Source organism: Theropithecus gelada, chromosome 1, assembly GCF_003255815.1.
Source record: "Theropithecus gelada isolate Dixy chromosome 1, Tgel_1.0, whole genome shotgun sequence".
Lineage (NCBI taxonomy): Eukaryota > Metazoa > Chordata > Mammalia > Primates > Cercopithecidae > Theropithecus > Theropithecus gelada.
In genome coordinates this window covers 2,690,055-2,706,034 of record NC_037668.1, presented here as the reverse complement: position 1 = coordinate 2,706,034, position 15,980 = coordinate 2,690,055, and the positions used below count along the sequence as shown (strand labels likewise).

Genomic DNA, 15,980 nt, shown 5'->3' with positions numbered 1-15,980 from the left:
CCTCCGAATTCCACAAGCTACTCAATGTCTTTTAATTAACTTCCTTTCCTATTCTTTAAACCGGAGTCAGCTTCTGTTGCTTGCAGCTGAGAATGCTGAATGCATTCTAATCCAAATTTGCCTCAGCTGTCATTTCTTGAGATCCTAATTACAACAGCTTTCATTTGTTCAGTGCTTACAATGGTGCCGGGAACTGTGCTAGGAGCTTTATATTGCATTGTCTCATGAAATTCTCATAATGACACTGCAAGGTAAGTACAGTTTATGGTGAATTTATCTTCCCATTTATAGTGGGGAGAAACTGAGGTATCAAGGCATCAGAGGATTTGTCCAGGGGCTTACAAGAGGGTACTAAAGTGTTGGGATGGTAGACAAGTTCTTGGATTGCAAGGGAGATTGTGGGAGTCCAGAAGAAATCTTTGTGCTCTGCTCTCCGTGCTGGGGTGGGGGGTAGAACTCTAAGCAGGTCATTTTGTCTCCATGACATTCTCTTCTCTGAGGTAAGAATCAGTAACACCCTTCTAATCTGGAGATGGTGAAGTAAAGACAAAAATATTTTACTGTCCAAGAAGGATTTTTCCAGGACAACAGCAGAGATAGCTGACAATGGTACATATTGTTACCCCACAAAGAGGGTCTCTGAAACCTACTGGGGAACACAGGGTAGAAATGGATGCAGAGCAAAAGAAGCTGCAAGCCTGAGTTTGACTAAAAGCCTCAGTGCACAGTCCTGCATCACAAATACGTTTTAATACAGGTAATTTCTTTTCCATTCATTTGTAAGCACTTATTTCATTTACTCAATTCCAAGGCCAATAAATCTTGGCATTAAGGCTAATTTGATGTATATGCTGACAGTCTAATTAAGGATAGGGTATTTTATCAGCTCCTCTAAATTTTCATTTCTCTGGTCTATGATTTTTTATACTGGGTTGATCTTTTTTTTATTCATAAGGGCTTCATTCCCATTTGTCATGGCTGCATTAACTGGGCATCTAATGAAGACTTGGATATGAAAGTCTGCATCTCATTTATCTTCTGTAGCAAAATTAATAAAGCAGCAGGAAAATAGTTTCCTGTACTGGAACTTCTTTAGCCCATCCTGAGTCATCTAAAATGTATTTTGCTTGTGTTTTCCAGAATTCGAGCTCAACTCTAAACTTTAGGAGACAGTGTCCAACTTCAACTTCTATCCACTGACAGGCCTTACGTACCCTGCTTCCTGCCCCACCTATTGCTCCGATATCGAGTAATCAAGTGAAAATGAGGTTGTTAGGGTGGGCCTCTTCTGCTTGGAAAGGCTTGAACTGGAATGGCTGGGAGCTGATTTTCCCACTCATCCCCTCTACCCACATTTATTGAGCTTCTTCTGTAGGTCAAGCTCAGAGATATAAAACAGACTCAAGAATGTCACGGTCAAATATGTCATGACACCACTGTTGGCCAATGTCCAGTGAAAGAAATATATCTTGGCCAAAGTTCAAGGTTGGGAGTAAGCTGGAAAGATCATTTGCTCTATCCTTTTGCCTTGGGGAGAGTGACCCTCCCAACCAGTGCTTCTATTATTGAAGGGCTGCCAAAAGTCTGTGATACTTTTGACTTTTAGACTTTATGGGTATATGAGCACATACATCCACAAAGGTTTCCTAGGGCTGCCATAACAAAGTGGGTGTCCTAGCCAACAAGAATTTATTGTCTCACAGTGCTGGAGGGTAGCAGTCCAAAATCAAGGTGTTAGCGAGGTTGCTTCCTTCTGAGGGCTGTTAGGGAAGGATCTGTTCCAGGCCTTGGCTACAGATGACTATTTGTTCTTTATGTCTCTTCACACCGTCTTCCCTCTATGTACGTCTGTGTCCACATTTCCCCTTTTCATGAGGACACCAGCCATACTGGACTAAGGCCCACCCTAACGACCTCATTTTCACCTGATTACCTCTGCAAAGGTCCTATCTGGTCACATTCGGAGGTACTGGGGCTTAGAACTTTGACATATGAATTTTGGGGAGACATAATTCAAGCCATAAAAATGAGTCTCTCTGAAGCTGGTTTAAAGCTCTAAGACAGCCTCTTGTAGTACAGTATAGCTGGAACACCAGAAAGAAATTTAAGAATCAGAAGTTAAAGGTCCAAATTAGCCCCTTCCCCTCTCTGAGCCTCAGATTTCTTCTCTGTAGAATACGAGATCTGGACTGGGCCTGCTAAATCCCCTCACAGTTCTCGGGTTGTGTGGTTGATGAAGTGATAGAAATTGAAGCACTGTCGTGGGGAGGTTAATGGTCAGGCTTCACCACTTACAAGCACGGTGATCTTCAGCAAATATTTATCTTCTGAGCCTCAGGGTTTTGTTTCGTTTTTTAACTGTAAAAGGGGGATAGTGATGTTAGCTACTTCAAAAATGATGTGAGGACCAAGAGGCCCTCTGAATTGCCTGGCATGCCATTGTCACCCCATGTACATGAACTGCTGATGATATTACTACCAATCACGACTAGGAGTTAGGCTTTGAATCTACACCTCAGCTCTCAGATGGTGTCCACTATAAGAAGGCAGGGCTGTGTCCCCAACCTGTTCTGCATCGGGGTCCTGTGCTGCAGCATGAATGCAGTAAGATGCTTTTGCCAGCAAGACTCTCATGATCCTTGTGACGGGCCTGTCCTCATTTCCACCTTATGCAAATGCTACCTTATTCCATTCTAGCCCAGCTCCTTCACATTCATATTAGGGTTAGGATTAGAATTTCAGGTGACTTTTTTTCTTGCTGTATTTTATCATTTTTATGCTATAGAAAAATCTAATAAAAAGAACAAAATATACTGATCTAATTTAACATAGCTTTATAAAGCAGGTCTGTAAATCTAGCCCTGCAATTGCAGCTGGATAATTTAGGAATCGGAGAGACTGAGGGGTTGAGGAGGATATATATTATTTATTATTTAGGCGCACCGAGCCAGTCAGATTAATATCCAATGGACTGAGCCCCAAACAAAGAGTCAGGTTACCTTTTAAGCATGTCATGGGGCAGGGTGAGATCTGTGCAGGGGAAAGCATATTACAGAAGCAAGAAACAGTTATTCATTTGAGACATGCATTACATTATTTCTTACTTTTCAAGGACAAACATGTTTTATGATTTGAGTTTATCTGTCTAGTGACCTTGCAGCTGCACAGCTAGGGAAACAGGGTCTTCACAATGCCTGGGAAAGGGAGAGATAAGGCTCACTAGCCACAGACAGAAAAATAGGCAGTTAATTTTTCAAGGATTCCACCTCTTTCTCTTTCTCAGGGGGATTTTTTTGTTTGTTTTTTACATACAACTGAGTTTTTGCTTACACATTTTTAAATTTCTTTTAATTCCTGTTTCACAATCCCCCTCTCCTATAAATGCTAGACCACTTGAGGTCTGTACCAATCATTTGGCTCTTACCTTCACTGAACTACTAGTTATTCTCTCAGATGTGTCGTCACCTAGATTATAAGCAACTTGAGGAAACAAACAGGTCTTCTTACTCAGATTTAACAAAACTTATTTATTGACTTCCACAATGCACCAGCCCCTCTTACATAAAGTATCTCATATAATCCTCCCCGCAACCTGATGAGGCAGATAATGGTACCCCCACATCACAAATGAGCCCTGTGAGGCTCAAAGTTCCCACGGATAGTCAGGGGCCAAGCCAGGATCCCAATTTACATCTGACTTCAAGGCCACCAACCTAGCGTAATGCTATCCTTACCCATGTTCTGCCAGCTCCACAGACCCTTGGATTCCTTTCCCTCACCCCAGAACCTTCCGAGTAGGGTTTTCTGTGGCCTTGGTGCCCCCTGGTGGCACAAGAGGACTCATTCCACTGAAAGCCCGTGACCCTGAGCATTATGAGAGTGATTCACAGCCCAGTGTGGACAGCCCTGGGGTAGCAGAGCCCTCTGTACCCAGAGGAAAGCTAGCCTTTCTACCAGAGCTGTGCTTCTTAAACAGACCCTCAGGAGGATTCTGCTTCTGATGGGTCAAGAAGAAGAGTTAGGGTCCCCTGGGCCAGCAGCAGTGGGATGGCAGGCAGGGTCTGTGTTTCCCTCTCTACTTATCCCCCACTTCCCATCAGGACATGTGGGCTTGGATATTCTCTGCTGGACCCTCCTGGCATTTTAATTTTCCAAGAGCTCACTTATGAAAGAGGGGAGAAAGAACAGGAGAAGGTGGTTAAAGTTCAGGACTAAATTTCTTTACCTTAGAGTAAAGGTAACCATAGAGCTCCTTTCCCAAAAGACATCAAGACTCTTCGATAAATCTTTATTGAATTTTTATCATGCTCTATTGCACTAGGGATGCAGAGACGAAGACACTCTTCCTGTCTATGAAAAGTAAACTTAAGGGCTGGGTGCTGTAGCTCATGTCTGTAATCCCAGCATTTTGTGAGGCCGAGGACAGCAGATTGCTTGAGCCCAGGAGTTCGAGACCAGCCTGGCAACGTGGCAAAACCCCATCTCTACAAAAAATACAAAAAAAAAAAAAAAAAAAATAGCCAAGCATGGTGGTGTACACCTGTAGTCCCAGCTACTTGGGAGGCTGAATCATGAGCTCAGGAGGCAGAGGTTGCAGTGAGCCAAGATCGTACCACTGCACTCCAGCCTGGGTGATAGAGTAAGACCCTGCCTCAAAAAGAAAAAAAAAAAAAAAAAAAGAATTAAAAAGAGAAAAGAATGAACTTTTTCAAAAGTAAACATAAAAGAGTTACAATACAATGAAACAAATGCTCTAATATGAATGTCATGGAACTTTTTCTGTCACCCCAGAAATGGTTGCTGGCACTCAAAACTAAGAACAAAGAATTGTTAAATACCCCACAAGCTAAAAAAAAAAGCAGAAAACAATTAAGGGTCAGATACTTTCTCCAACCATCACTCCAGCCCCTAGCACTTGCCCAATTTATATATGCTATTCCTCTCCCACTGCCTCCCCGCACAGGGGCAAGAAAGCAGCAGGGCAGAGAAAGAGGGGGTGGTAAGGAGTAGCCTGCTCTCTCACCTCCCATGTGGCAAGGACATGTGAGCCAGCTATCATCCTCTTCCTACTTGATTTCCCTTAAAAGGCCTCCCTTATACCTTAAAAAGTAATCACCAGCCTTTCTGAGAATCCTTCTTTTTTTTTTTTTTTTTTTTTTGAGACAGGGTCTAATTCTGTCACCCAGGCTGGAGTATAGTTGTGCAATCTCAGCTCACTGCAGCCTCGACCTCCCGGGCTCAAGTGATCATCCCACCTCACACAAAGTACTTGAGACCACAGGTGCTCATCACCCTGCCCAGCTAATTTTTGTGTTTTTGTAGAGACAGGGTCTCCCCACATTGGCTAGGCTGGTCTCAAACTCCTGGGCTCAAGCCATCCGCCCACCTAGGCCTCCCAAAGTGCTGGGATTACAGGTGTAAACCACCATACCTGGCCTGAAAACCACCATACCTGGCCCAGAGAATCCTTTAATCACTAGTCTAGCTTTGAGATAATTTGAGATACCCTGGGGCTACACTGGCCAATACTGTGGCCACTAGCCATGGGTGGCTACTGAGCACTTGAAATATGGCTGGTCTGAATTGAAATGTGCTGCTAACTGAAAAATATACTCTGGATTTTGAAGACAGTACAGGAAAAAAAATGTAAAATATCTCATTAGTATTTTATCAATCACAAGTTGAAATAATAACATTTTGAACATACTATTGGAATAAATAAAATGTTATTAAAATTAATTTCATCTGTTTTACTTTGTTTTGAGACAGAGTCTCATACTGTTGCACAGCCTGGAGTGCTGTGGCTCAATTTTGACTCACTGCAACCTCCATCTCCTGGGTTCAAGCAATCCTCCTGCCTCAGCCTCCTGAGTAGCTGGGACTACAGGTACGCACCACCACGCCCAGCTAATTTTTGTATTTTTAGTAGAGATGGGGTTTCGACATGTTGGCCAGGCTGGTCTCAAACTCCTGACCTCAAGTGATCCACCCACCTCAGCCTCCTAAAGTGCTAGGATTACAGGCGTGAGCCACTGCGCCCTGCCCTGTTTTACTTTTTTTAATGTGGCTACCAGACTATATTGCCCAGGCTGGACTTGAACTCCTGGGCTCAAGGGATCCTCCTGCCTCAGCCTCCTGAGTAGCTGGGATTGCAGGCATGTGCCACTGCACCAGGCAGTACTTATATTTTCTAATGCTAAGTTTTAAAGTGCTTTTTCTAAAACTAATATGGCCTATACTGTGTTACCCCTAACTTAACATGAATAATTTCTCTACAGCAGGAGTCCAAGACCCCTGAATTATAACATTCAAACTGGAATTTTGGCTGGGTGCAATGGCTCATGCCTATAATCCCAGCATTTTGGGAGGCCGAAGTGGGCGGATCACTTGAGGTCAGGAGTTTGAGACCAGCCTGGCCAACATGGTGAAACCCCATCTCTACTAAAAGTACAAAAATTAGCCACGTGTGGTGGTACATGCCTGTAATCCCAGCTACTTGGGAGGCTGAGGCAGAAGAATCGCTTGAACCAGGAGGCAGAGGTTGCAGTGAGCTGAGATGGCGCCACTGCACTCCAGCCTGGGTGACAGAGCAAGACTCCGTCTCAAAAAAATAAAGAAATAAACAGACTGGAATTTTAAGGAAGCTGCAAGTTTCACTATGACAGCTGAGGAATAAAAAGGGACTCTGAATGCCAGTGCCGGGTATTGGACTCTGGTTCAATACCAGAGTCTGGTATCTTCCGATCTGGGAGCTGGGAACCAGACTGGAAGGTAGGCTGTGAGTAAAAAGCTGGAGGTGAGAGAGTCGGAAGAAATTTAGCACAAGGAATGATCCATGGAGGGGGCGAAGCTTACCAATTTGAATGTAAATTAGCACCACTTTTTCGGGAGGCAATTTGTAAGTATGTATCAAAAGTCTTAAAAAATGACCATGTCCTTTAACCCAGTCATTCCATTTCTAGCAACTTATAAGGAAATTTTAAAACTGCACAAATATTTAGCTATGAGGATATTCAACCAGCACTGTAATAGCTAAAACAAAAAACAAACAAAAGCAAAAAAAAAAAAAAAAGTGTTAGTATACAGGCTCACCTGCAATCTCAGCACTTTGGGAGGCCAAGGAGGGAGGGTCACTTGAGACTGGGCTACACACTGAGACCCCACCTCTACAAATTGTTTTTTTAATTAGCTAGGTGTGGTGGGGCGTCCCTGTAGTCCTAGCTTCTTGGGAGGCTGAGGTGGGAAGATCACTTGAACCTACGAGGCTGAGGCTGGACTAAGCCGTGATAGTGCCACTGCACTCCAACCTTAATCCACAATTAAGATACAGCTATAAAATGGAATATTTTGCAACAATTACAAAGGATGTAAGTGAAAACTTGACATGGAAAGACATTTATTCTAAACTCTGTAAAGAAGGCCAGCTACAGAATTGTACCTCCAGTACGTATGTCAATTTTGCTTACAAAAGAAAAAAAAAAAACATGCTGGGCGTGGTGACTCAGCCTGCAATCACATTTTGGGAGGCTAGAGTGTGAGGACTATTGAGGCAAGGAGTTTAAGACCAGCCCGGACAACACAGCGAGACCCCCATCTCTACAAAAAAATGTAAAAATTAGCCAGGCATGATGACTCGATGCTGTGGTCCTAGCCAGTTGAGAGGCTGAGAGGGGAGGATAGCTTGAACCCAGGACGTCGAGGTTGTAATGAGCTATAACTGTTCTACTGCACTACAGCCTGGGTGACAGCACAAGACCCTGTGCCCCCCCAAAAAATTTTTTTAAAGGCAAACGAAAAAACATTAAAAGTACACATTTGCAAAGACAACTATCTGAAAGGATATTCTCCAAGGGGTTAAAAGTCATCTGTGGACAGTGGGGCCATAGGTGTTTTCCTTTATTTTCACCAGTTTTATAATTAATTTTTAAAAGTTATTTTTAAATAGTCCTACCCAGTCTTCCTTACAAGTTAGGACCCAAATGCCACTCTCTTCCCCTAAACTGTCCGGAGTCCCCTCACCATAATAAGCACCAATGTCTTCGTTAAAATCCCGACACTTTGCCAACACTCAGCTGGGGAGTTGAACCTTGCTCCATCTGGTCCTTTAGTCCCTGTGTGCGTCTTTCCCCCTACGAGCCTACTGAGCCCCTCCCAGAGGTCCCGTGTCTTCCCCGTACTTGCCCCACAGGCTAGATCAGACCCTGTCTGACCCCTGGGTTATTGTAAAACTTTAAGATCTGTCCCCTAGGTCTCGGACTAGGTTGAAGTAGGGTCCAAAGGTTAAAAAACACTGACACAAAATGCCAGGCCACGAACTGAGATACTGAGGCCCGGCTGCAGACCTCTCTCCCTAGAGGGGAATAATCCCTGCGGGACGGTTCCGCCATGGAGCCAGGAGCGGGTCACCACGCCGGCAGCCCAAGCCTTCGCCGGGCTCTGTGCGGCGGAAGCGCAGTGATGTTTTCCAGTAAAGAACGCGGACGTTGCACCGTGATCAATTTTGTCCCTTTGGAGGCGCCGTTACGGCCCACGCCCCGCTCGCGTCAAGTGACTGAGGACTGTGCTGGAGAAGGACGTGCCGTGCCGCTGGGTTCTGGGTCAGGGTGGTCGGTGGGTGGGATGGAGGCGACCTTGGAGCAGCACTTGGAAGACACGTGAGTAGTGCGCGCTTCTTCGGCCTGTTCTGAGGTCGCGGCGGAGGAACTTGAGCGGGACGAAAGGCGCGACCTGCGAGTGCCGGCCAGGGCGTCTCGGGGACGTGTCGCGACCCCTGGGACACGGGATGAGGGGACTAAGCCCTACCCAAGGGCCGCAGGGCGGGGCAGGTGACCCGGAATTACCCGGAATTAAAATCCTGCCGGGCAGCGCACATTCCCTCTTGAACGAGTCTCCTGGGCCCAGGCCACGGGCCAAAACTGCCTATCTCATTGTTGAAATCGTCTTTAGGGTCAGGGTTGTTCCGCACGAGTTTTAGGAAACGGGTTGACTTTTGGGAAGATTGTGCCGGTTGTGCAGAGTCGAGCCCTGCAGTGTAAACAGACGCGTATCTCCTTGTGTGTAACCTATCAGTTACTTGGTGCTTCAGTAGATAACAATCATCCTTCAAATTTTTCGAACGAGCAGTATCTATGTAAAATTCAAAACTGGAAAAGTATTAAGGGTACAGAGAGACACCTGCCTACCACCGATGTCCCTCAGCTTCCACTTACCCTCCAGGAGGTAACTTAAGAGTTTTTCAACGGCTGTTTTAAATGAGTTAGTACTAAAACATGCATTTTTTAACAAGAGTGAAAACATCCTAGATGTTTTTCACGCAGTGTTTGTGGCCCTGCAGAACTCAGTAGTACACATTTTTTTCTCTCATCAGAGAGAAACTGGTTTATTTAAATTAATTAATTAGAACTCTTTTCTTTTGTTTTCTTCTCTTCTTTTCTTTTTTTTTTTTTTGAGACGGAGTTTCACTCTTGTTTCTCAGGCTGGAGCGCAATGGCGTGATCTAGGCTCATCGCAACCTCCGCCTCCGGGGGTTCAAGCGATTATCCTGCCTCAGCCTCCCGAGTAGCCGAGATTACGGTCATGCGCCACCACGCCCGGCTAATTTTGTATTTTTAGTAGAGACGGGGGTTTCTCCATGTTGGTCAGGCTGGTCTTGAACTCCGACCTCAGGTGATCCATCCACCTCACACGGCCTCCCAAAGTGCTGGGATTACAGGCGTGAGCCACCCTGCCCGGCCCTAGAACTTAATTTTTTTCTTAGGGTGTGACAATGAAAAAAGATGGAGAAATATTGATTTAAAGCACTTAAAGAATGCCTGGTACATAGAACACCTGTGTGTTTATATTTATTTAAATCTTTTTTCTCCCATTATGTACTTCTGTGTTCCTGGAATTAGAATGAAGAATCCCTCCATTGTTGGAGTCCTGTGCACAGATTCACAAGGACTTAATCTGGGTTGTAAGTATCTCTCATACCAACCATTTGGTGAATTGCACAGCATCTGATGTTGACTTGGAGCCTAGCGTGCTATTATTTTCTAGCTTTTATTTCCTGTTACCTTGCCAGTTCTTTCTGCATTTGAGAGTAGAGATTATCTCCAAATAACAGTATCAGAAAATTGAAACTTTTCAGTTGGTATTTATGAAGGAAGATGTTCCTTTCAGTCCTATAGCAATAAATAGTTGTCTCTACTAAAAATAATATTTGAATCATTTTAAATTGAGTCTAGAAAGGACTTCAGATAACGGCTGTTAACCATTTATTGAGTGTATTCCATATGCTGAGACTGCTAGGTTTTAAATACATTATCTTTAATTTTCACAACAACCCTGCAAGGTGGGTGGTGTACTATTTTTAAGCTCAACTACACTAAACAAGAAGTGAATAGGCAGTAAAATGGGGTTTCATTGTTGGACATACCTGGTCTCAACCCCTTGCTCTTTCATTTGCTAGTAGTGTGAACATGGACCAAAAAACTACCATTTAGGGCTTCATTTTCTTCACTGAGTTGTTATTTAATAATGGTAATAATCATAGAATTGTATTTATTGAGCTCTTATGTGCCAAGCACCATTGTAAGTGCTTTACATACACTCTTTTATTCCTCATAACAACCCAGTGGGGTAGAAAAAGAAATTGAGGGGCCAGGTGCAGTGGCTTACGCTTGTAATCCCAGCACTTTGGGAGGCCAAGGCAGACGGATAACTTGAGCCCAGGAGTTCAAGACCAGCCTGTGCAACACAGTGAGACCCCCCATCTCTATTTTTAAAATAAAAAAAAAAAAATATATATATATATATATATATATGTATGTTTTTAAAATTTAAAAAAAGAGGCCGGGTGCGGTGGCTCACACCTATAATCCCAGCACTTTGGGAGGCAGAGGCGGGTGGATCACCTGAGGTCAGGAGTTCGAGACTAGCCTGGCCAACGTGGTGAAACCACATCTGTACTAAAAATGCAAAAAAAATTAGCCAGGCATGGTAGCAGGTGCCAGTAATCCCAGCTACTCCGGAGGCTGAGGCAGAGAATCACTTGAACGTGGGAGGTAGAGGTTGCAGTGAGCCAAGATTGTACCATTGCACTCTAGCCTGGATGACAAGAGCAAGACTCCGTCTCAAAAAATAAAAATAAAAAAAAAAGAAACGGAGACACAGAGGTTAAATAATTTGCCTGAGGTCATACAGCTGGTAAGTGGTTAAGCTAGGATTTTTGTCTGGCCCTGAGGCCTCTTAATCACAATTTTTTTTTTTTTTTTTTTTTGAGACAAAGTCTTGCTCTGTTGCCCAGGCTAGAGTGTGGTGGCACAATCTTGGCCCACTGCAACCTCTACTTCCCAGGTTCAAGCAATTCTCCCGCCTCAGCCTCCTGAGTAGCTGGGATTACAGGCATCTACCACCACGCCCAGCTAATTTTTGTATTTTTAGTAGAGACAGGGTTTCACCATGTTGGCCAGGTTGGTCTCGAACTCTTTATCTCAGGTGATCACCCACCTCAGCCTCCCAGAGTGCTGGGATTACAAGAATGAGGCACCATTCCCGGCCTAATCACAGTATTTTAAGGTTATATAATATGTATAAAATGCTTACGTAGAACTGAGACATAATACTTAATAAATGGTAGCAATTACAGATGAGGAAATAAGTTTGGAAAGGTAAATAACTAAAGCAGTTAATTAGTGACAGAACTAGTAAACCCAAGACTTGTTGCTCCTAAGTCAGGAATGTTTAAAGCTCTGAATTTTTGCTGGAAGGGTAACTGAAAGAGGTAATCTGTGTAACTCAGTTATGTTTAACACGCACATCAGTCATTTGGGAGAAAAAGGGTAAATTTTTGGAACCATTTGCCAGGCTCACTAATGGAAAGACTGAAATTCAGGTATGGAAATCTAAAACTAAATGAGTTCCTTCAAGAAACCTTCAAGGCCCAAACGTCGGCATCAGATCTGGTCAAAATGTTTTGTATGGTAATGGTACATCCATATGCTCTGCCATAGTGGCATGTCTGTTACCTGATTTGGTTTCAGGTACAGTTAAGTTTGTGTTGCCTTTGTATACAGAATTATATTGTGAAGTATACTTAGTAATTAATTTTCATACCTAGAATTTATAGGTACTTTTGCACCCAAGATTTAGTTACTATAATATATACAGATTAATACAAACATTAATAAAAAGACAATTCTGTTGACATTTTAAAACAACCAGCTAGCTTATTCTAGCAGAAATATTCTGTGAGCAATCAGGTGACATATATCATCTCTGTTTTCCAGGCCGTGGGACCCTGTCAGATGAGCATGCTGGAGTGATATCTGTTCTAGCCCAGCAAGCAGCTAAGCTAACCTCTGACCCCACTGATATTCCTGTGGTGTGTCTAGAATCAGATAATGGGTGAGTAGATTTCAACAGATCCTTTCATTTTTGTTCAGAAAAATTCCTGGTAAAATTGGCGGGGGCCGGCCCTGTGTTCATCAGTGATTCCTTATTCAAACTACTTTGGGAAAAGTTCTTAATCTTTTGGATCACAGGAACAGACAAGTTGATCCCTAAAGCTAATGTGCTCTCAAGACACAATGCTATTTAAATGAAGAATAAGAATTGGCACAAACTATCAGTTTATCAACAAAAAGAAAGTAGTAAATAGCACAAAGGAAAACTAATCCGAGAATAAAACTAATTTTTTTTTCTTTTTTTTTTTTTTTTTGAGGCAGGGTGTTGCCCTGGCACCGGGCTGGAGTACAGTGGTGTGATCATGAGTCACTGTGACCTCAACCCTTCTCAATCGCTCAAGCGATTCACCCAACTCAGCTTCCCGAGTTATAGCTGACACTACAGGTGTGCACTACCACACCCAGCTAATTTTTGTATTTTTTTGTAGAGAGGAGGTTTCACCATGTTTCCCAGGCTGGTCTCAAACTCCTGGGCTCCAGTGATTTGCCCACCTTAGCCTCCCAAAGTGCTGGGATTACAGGAATGAGTCACTGCACCCAGCCAAAAATTACTTCTAAAGTAATAAAATCACTAAAGATATTCCAAGTGATAGTCCTCAGAATAATATGTGAAAAAACATATACAACTGCTACTATCACAGCTTTGTAAAAAGAAGAAACATACAGTCATGCATTGCTTAACAATGGGGATACGTTCTGAGACATGTGTCAGGCAGTTTTGTTGTATGAACATCATAGAGTGTACTTAAACCTAGGTGGTATACCCTATTACACATCTAGGCTGTATTGCTCTTAGACTGCAAAGATTTGTACCTAAATAATGTAGGCAGTTATAACAGTGGTATTTGTGTATCTAAACATAGAGAAGATACAGTAAAAATACGATATAGAAAAATTTTTTAAAAAGTTTTCCTGAATAGGGCACTTACCCACGAAGGGAGCTTACAAGACTGGAAGTTGCTCTGAGTGAGCCAATAAAACTTTTTGACCTTTATAATAACACTTAAAACAATTGTACAGCTGCACAAAAATTCTTTTTTAATTTTTTTTTTTTTCCACTTTTTAGACTTTTGTTAAAAACAAAGAAGAAACACACATTAGCCTAGGCCTGCACAGGGTCAGGATCATCAATATCACTGTCTTCTACCTCCACGTCTTCTCCCACTGGAAGGTCATCCAGGGCAGTAACATGCATGGAGTTGTCATCTCCTGTCTCCTGTAATGATGATACCTTCTGGAATACCTCCTAAAGGACCTGTCTGAGGCTGTTTTATAGTTAACCTTTTCTTAATAAGTAGGAGTAGTATACTCTAAAATAATTATAAAAAGTATGCTGGCCACAGTGGCTCACACCTATAATCCCAGCACTTTGGGAGGCCAAGGCAGGCAGATCACTTGAGGTCAGGAGTTTGAGACCAGCCTAACCAACATGGTGAAACCCTGTCTCTACTAAGAATACGAAAGTTAGCCAGGCATGGTGGCAGGCACCTGTAATCCTAGCTACTCGGGAGGCTGAGGCAGGAGAATTGCTTGAACTCGGGAAGCAGAGATCACGCCAGTGCACTCCAGCACACTCCAGCCTGGGCAACAGAGCAAGACTCCATCTCAAAAAAAACAAAAAAGTGTAGTAAATACATAAACCATAGCATAGTCATTTATTATCAAGTGTTATGTACTGTACATAATTGTATGTGCTATACTTTTTATGACTGGCAGCACAATTTGTTTACACCAGCATTACCACAAACATGTGAGTAGTGTGTTGTGCTGTGTGACGTTGGGACAGTTAAAAGGTCACTAGGCAATAGGAATTTTTCAGTTCCATTATAATCTTATGGGACTACCATCATATGTAGGGTACACTGTTGACTGAAGCATTGTTATGCAGCACATGACTGTATCATATACATGCAAAGAAAACGAGGACCAGGAAAGCCTTTTTTTTGTAGTTCCAGCTACTGAGGTGGCTGAAGCAGGAGGATTGCTTAGTCCAGGAGTTTGAGGCCAGCCTGGGCAACATAGCAAGAGAGTGCCTAAAAAAACCAAAACAAAGAACCAGGGAAATATTAACAGTGGTTGTCTGTGTGTAGTAGGATTAAGGATTCATTCCGTGTTTATATGCTATATGTTTATGTATTTCCCAAATGTTTTGTTATGTTTATTGGTTTTATACATAGAGAACAATTGCATTATTTTATACATTGTGTCCTAAACCAAACAACATCTTTAATCTTACAGTGAAGTACCACTGATAATGTCTTACTGAATATTTTCTTCCTTGCATTTCAGGAACATTATGATCCAGAAACATGATGGCATCACAGTGGCAGTGCACAAAATGGCCTCTTGACACCTCATATCTGTTCTTCAGCAGCCTGTCGCAGGAACTCGATCCTACCTATGTTAATTACCTTATAGAACTACTAAAGTTCCAGTAGTTAGGCCATTCATTTAATGTACATTGGGCACTTTTCTATTTATTTAAGAGTCAATTGCTTTCTAATGCTCTATGGACCGACTATCAAGATATTAGTAAGAAAGGATCATGTTTTGAAGCAGCAGGTCCAGGTCACTTTGTATATAGAATTTTGCTATATTCAATAAATCTGTTTGGAGGAAAATGGATCTTTTCTAGATTCTTTAAACTTAACCAAATGTTCTTTTTGTTCAGTTATCAAATTGTAATTGTTTTAAAAGGTCTTTGTTCTAAATTACTTGCTTTTGTTTAAGAAGCTTCCTGAAATACCTACATTCTCACCAGGTACATCCATGGATCCCACCCCTGTGCAGTCAGAGATCTAAATATAACTTTTAACCCCTCAATAGCCTACTGACTTAAACATTAACACTAGTTTTCTATGTTTCATGTCTTTTTGGTTTGTTTTTTGTTTTTTGTTTTTTTTTTGGTAGACAGAGTCCTGCTCTGCTGCCAGGCTGGAGTGCAGTGGTGCGATCTCGGCTCATTGCAACCTCCGCCTCCCGGGTTCAAGCGATTCTTCTGCCTCAGCCTCCCGAGTAGTTGGGATTACAGGCATGTGACACCACACCTGGCTAATTTTTGTATTTTTAGTAGAGACGGGGTTTCATCATGTTGGCCAGGATCGTCTCGATCTCTTGACCTCGATCCACCTGCCTCAGCCTCCCAAAGTGCTGGGATTACAGGCAATGAGCCACCGTGCCCAGCTGTTTTATGTATTATATACTATATTCTTACAGTAAAGTAAGCTAGAGAAAAGAATGTTATTAAAACTATAAGGAAGATAATATATATTTAATATTCATTAAGTAGAAGTGGATCGTTATAAAGGTCTTTGTATATGTCATCTTCACAATGAGTAGTATGAAAAGGAGGGTTTGTCTCACTGTCTCAGGGTGGCAGAGGTGAAAGAAAATTCATGTGTAAGTGGATCCGTGTTGTTCAAGGATCAGCTATACTATATGGCAGGAACTCATTTAATTTTCCTTAACAACCCTATACAGTAGGTACTCTTATTTACCCTATCTTAGGTTTGTGTAACTAAGGCTATGAAATTA

General features: G+C 42.6%; 1 protein-coding gene and 1 long non-coding RNA gene across 2 annotated transcripts; one reads left to right on the top strand and one right to left on the bottom strand.

Annotated features, from left to right (window-relative positions):
* Positions 1-256: 256 nt before the first annotated feature.
* On the bottom strand, positions 257-8,429 carry LOC112634548. The gene is made up of 3 exons (XR_003121787.1): positions 8,296-8,429; positions 4,226-4,346; positions 257-526 (listed from the first exon to the last, which is right to left on the bottom strand). It is a non-coding gene; the product is annotated as an uncharacterized LOC112634548 (long non-coding RNA).
* On the top strand, positions 7,699-15,071 carry LAMTOR5 (late endosomal/lysosomal adaptor, MAPK and MTOR activator 5). Its single transcript, XM_025402114.1, has 4 exons — positions 7,699-8,654; positions 9,894-9,955; positions 12,270-12,387; positions 14,736-15,071. Exons 1-4 carry the CDS (start codon positions 8,386-8,388, stop codon positions 14,794-14,796), a joined length of 510 nt encoding a protein of 169 aa, XP_025257899.1. The 5' UTR covers positions 7,699-8,385; the 3' UTR covers positions 14,797-15,071.
* The last annotated feature ends 909 nt before the right edge of the window (positions 15,072-15,980 follow it).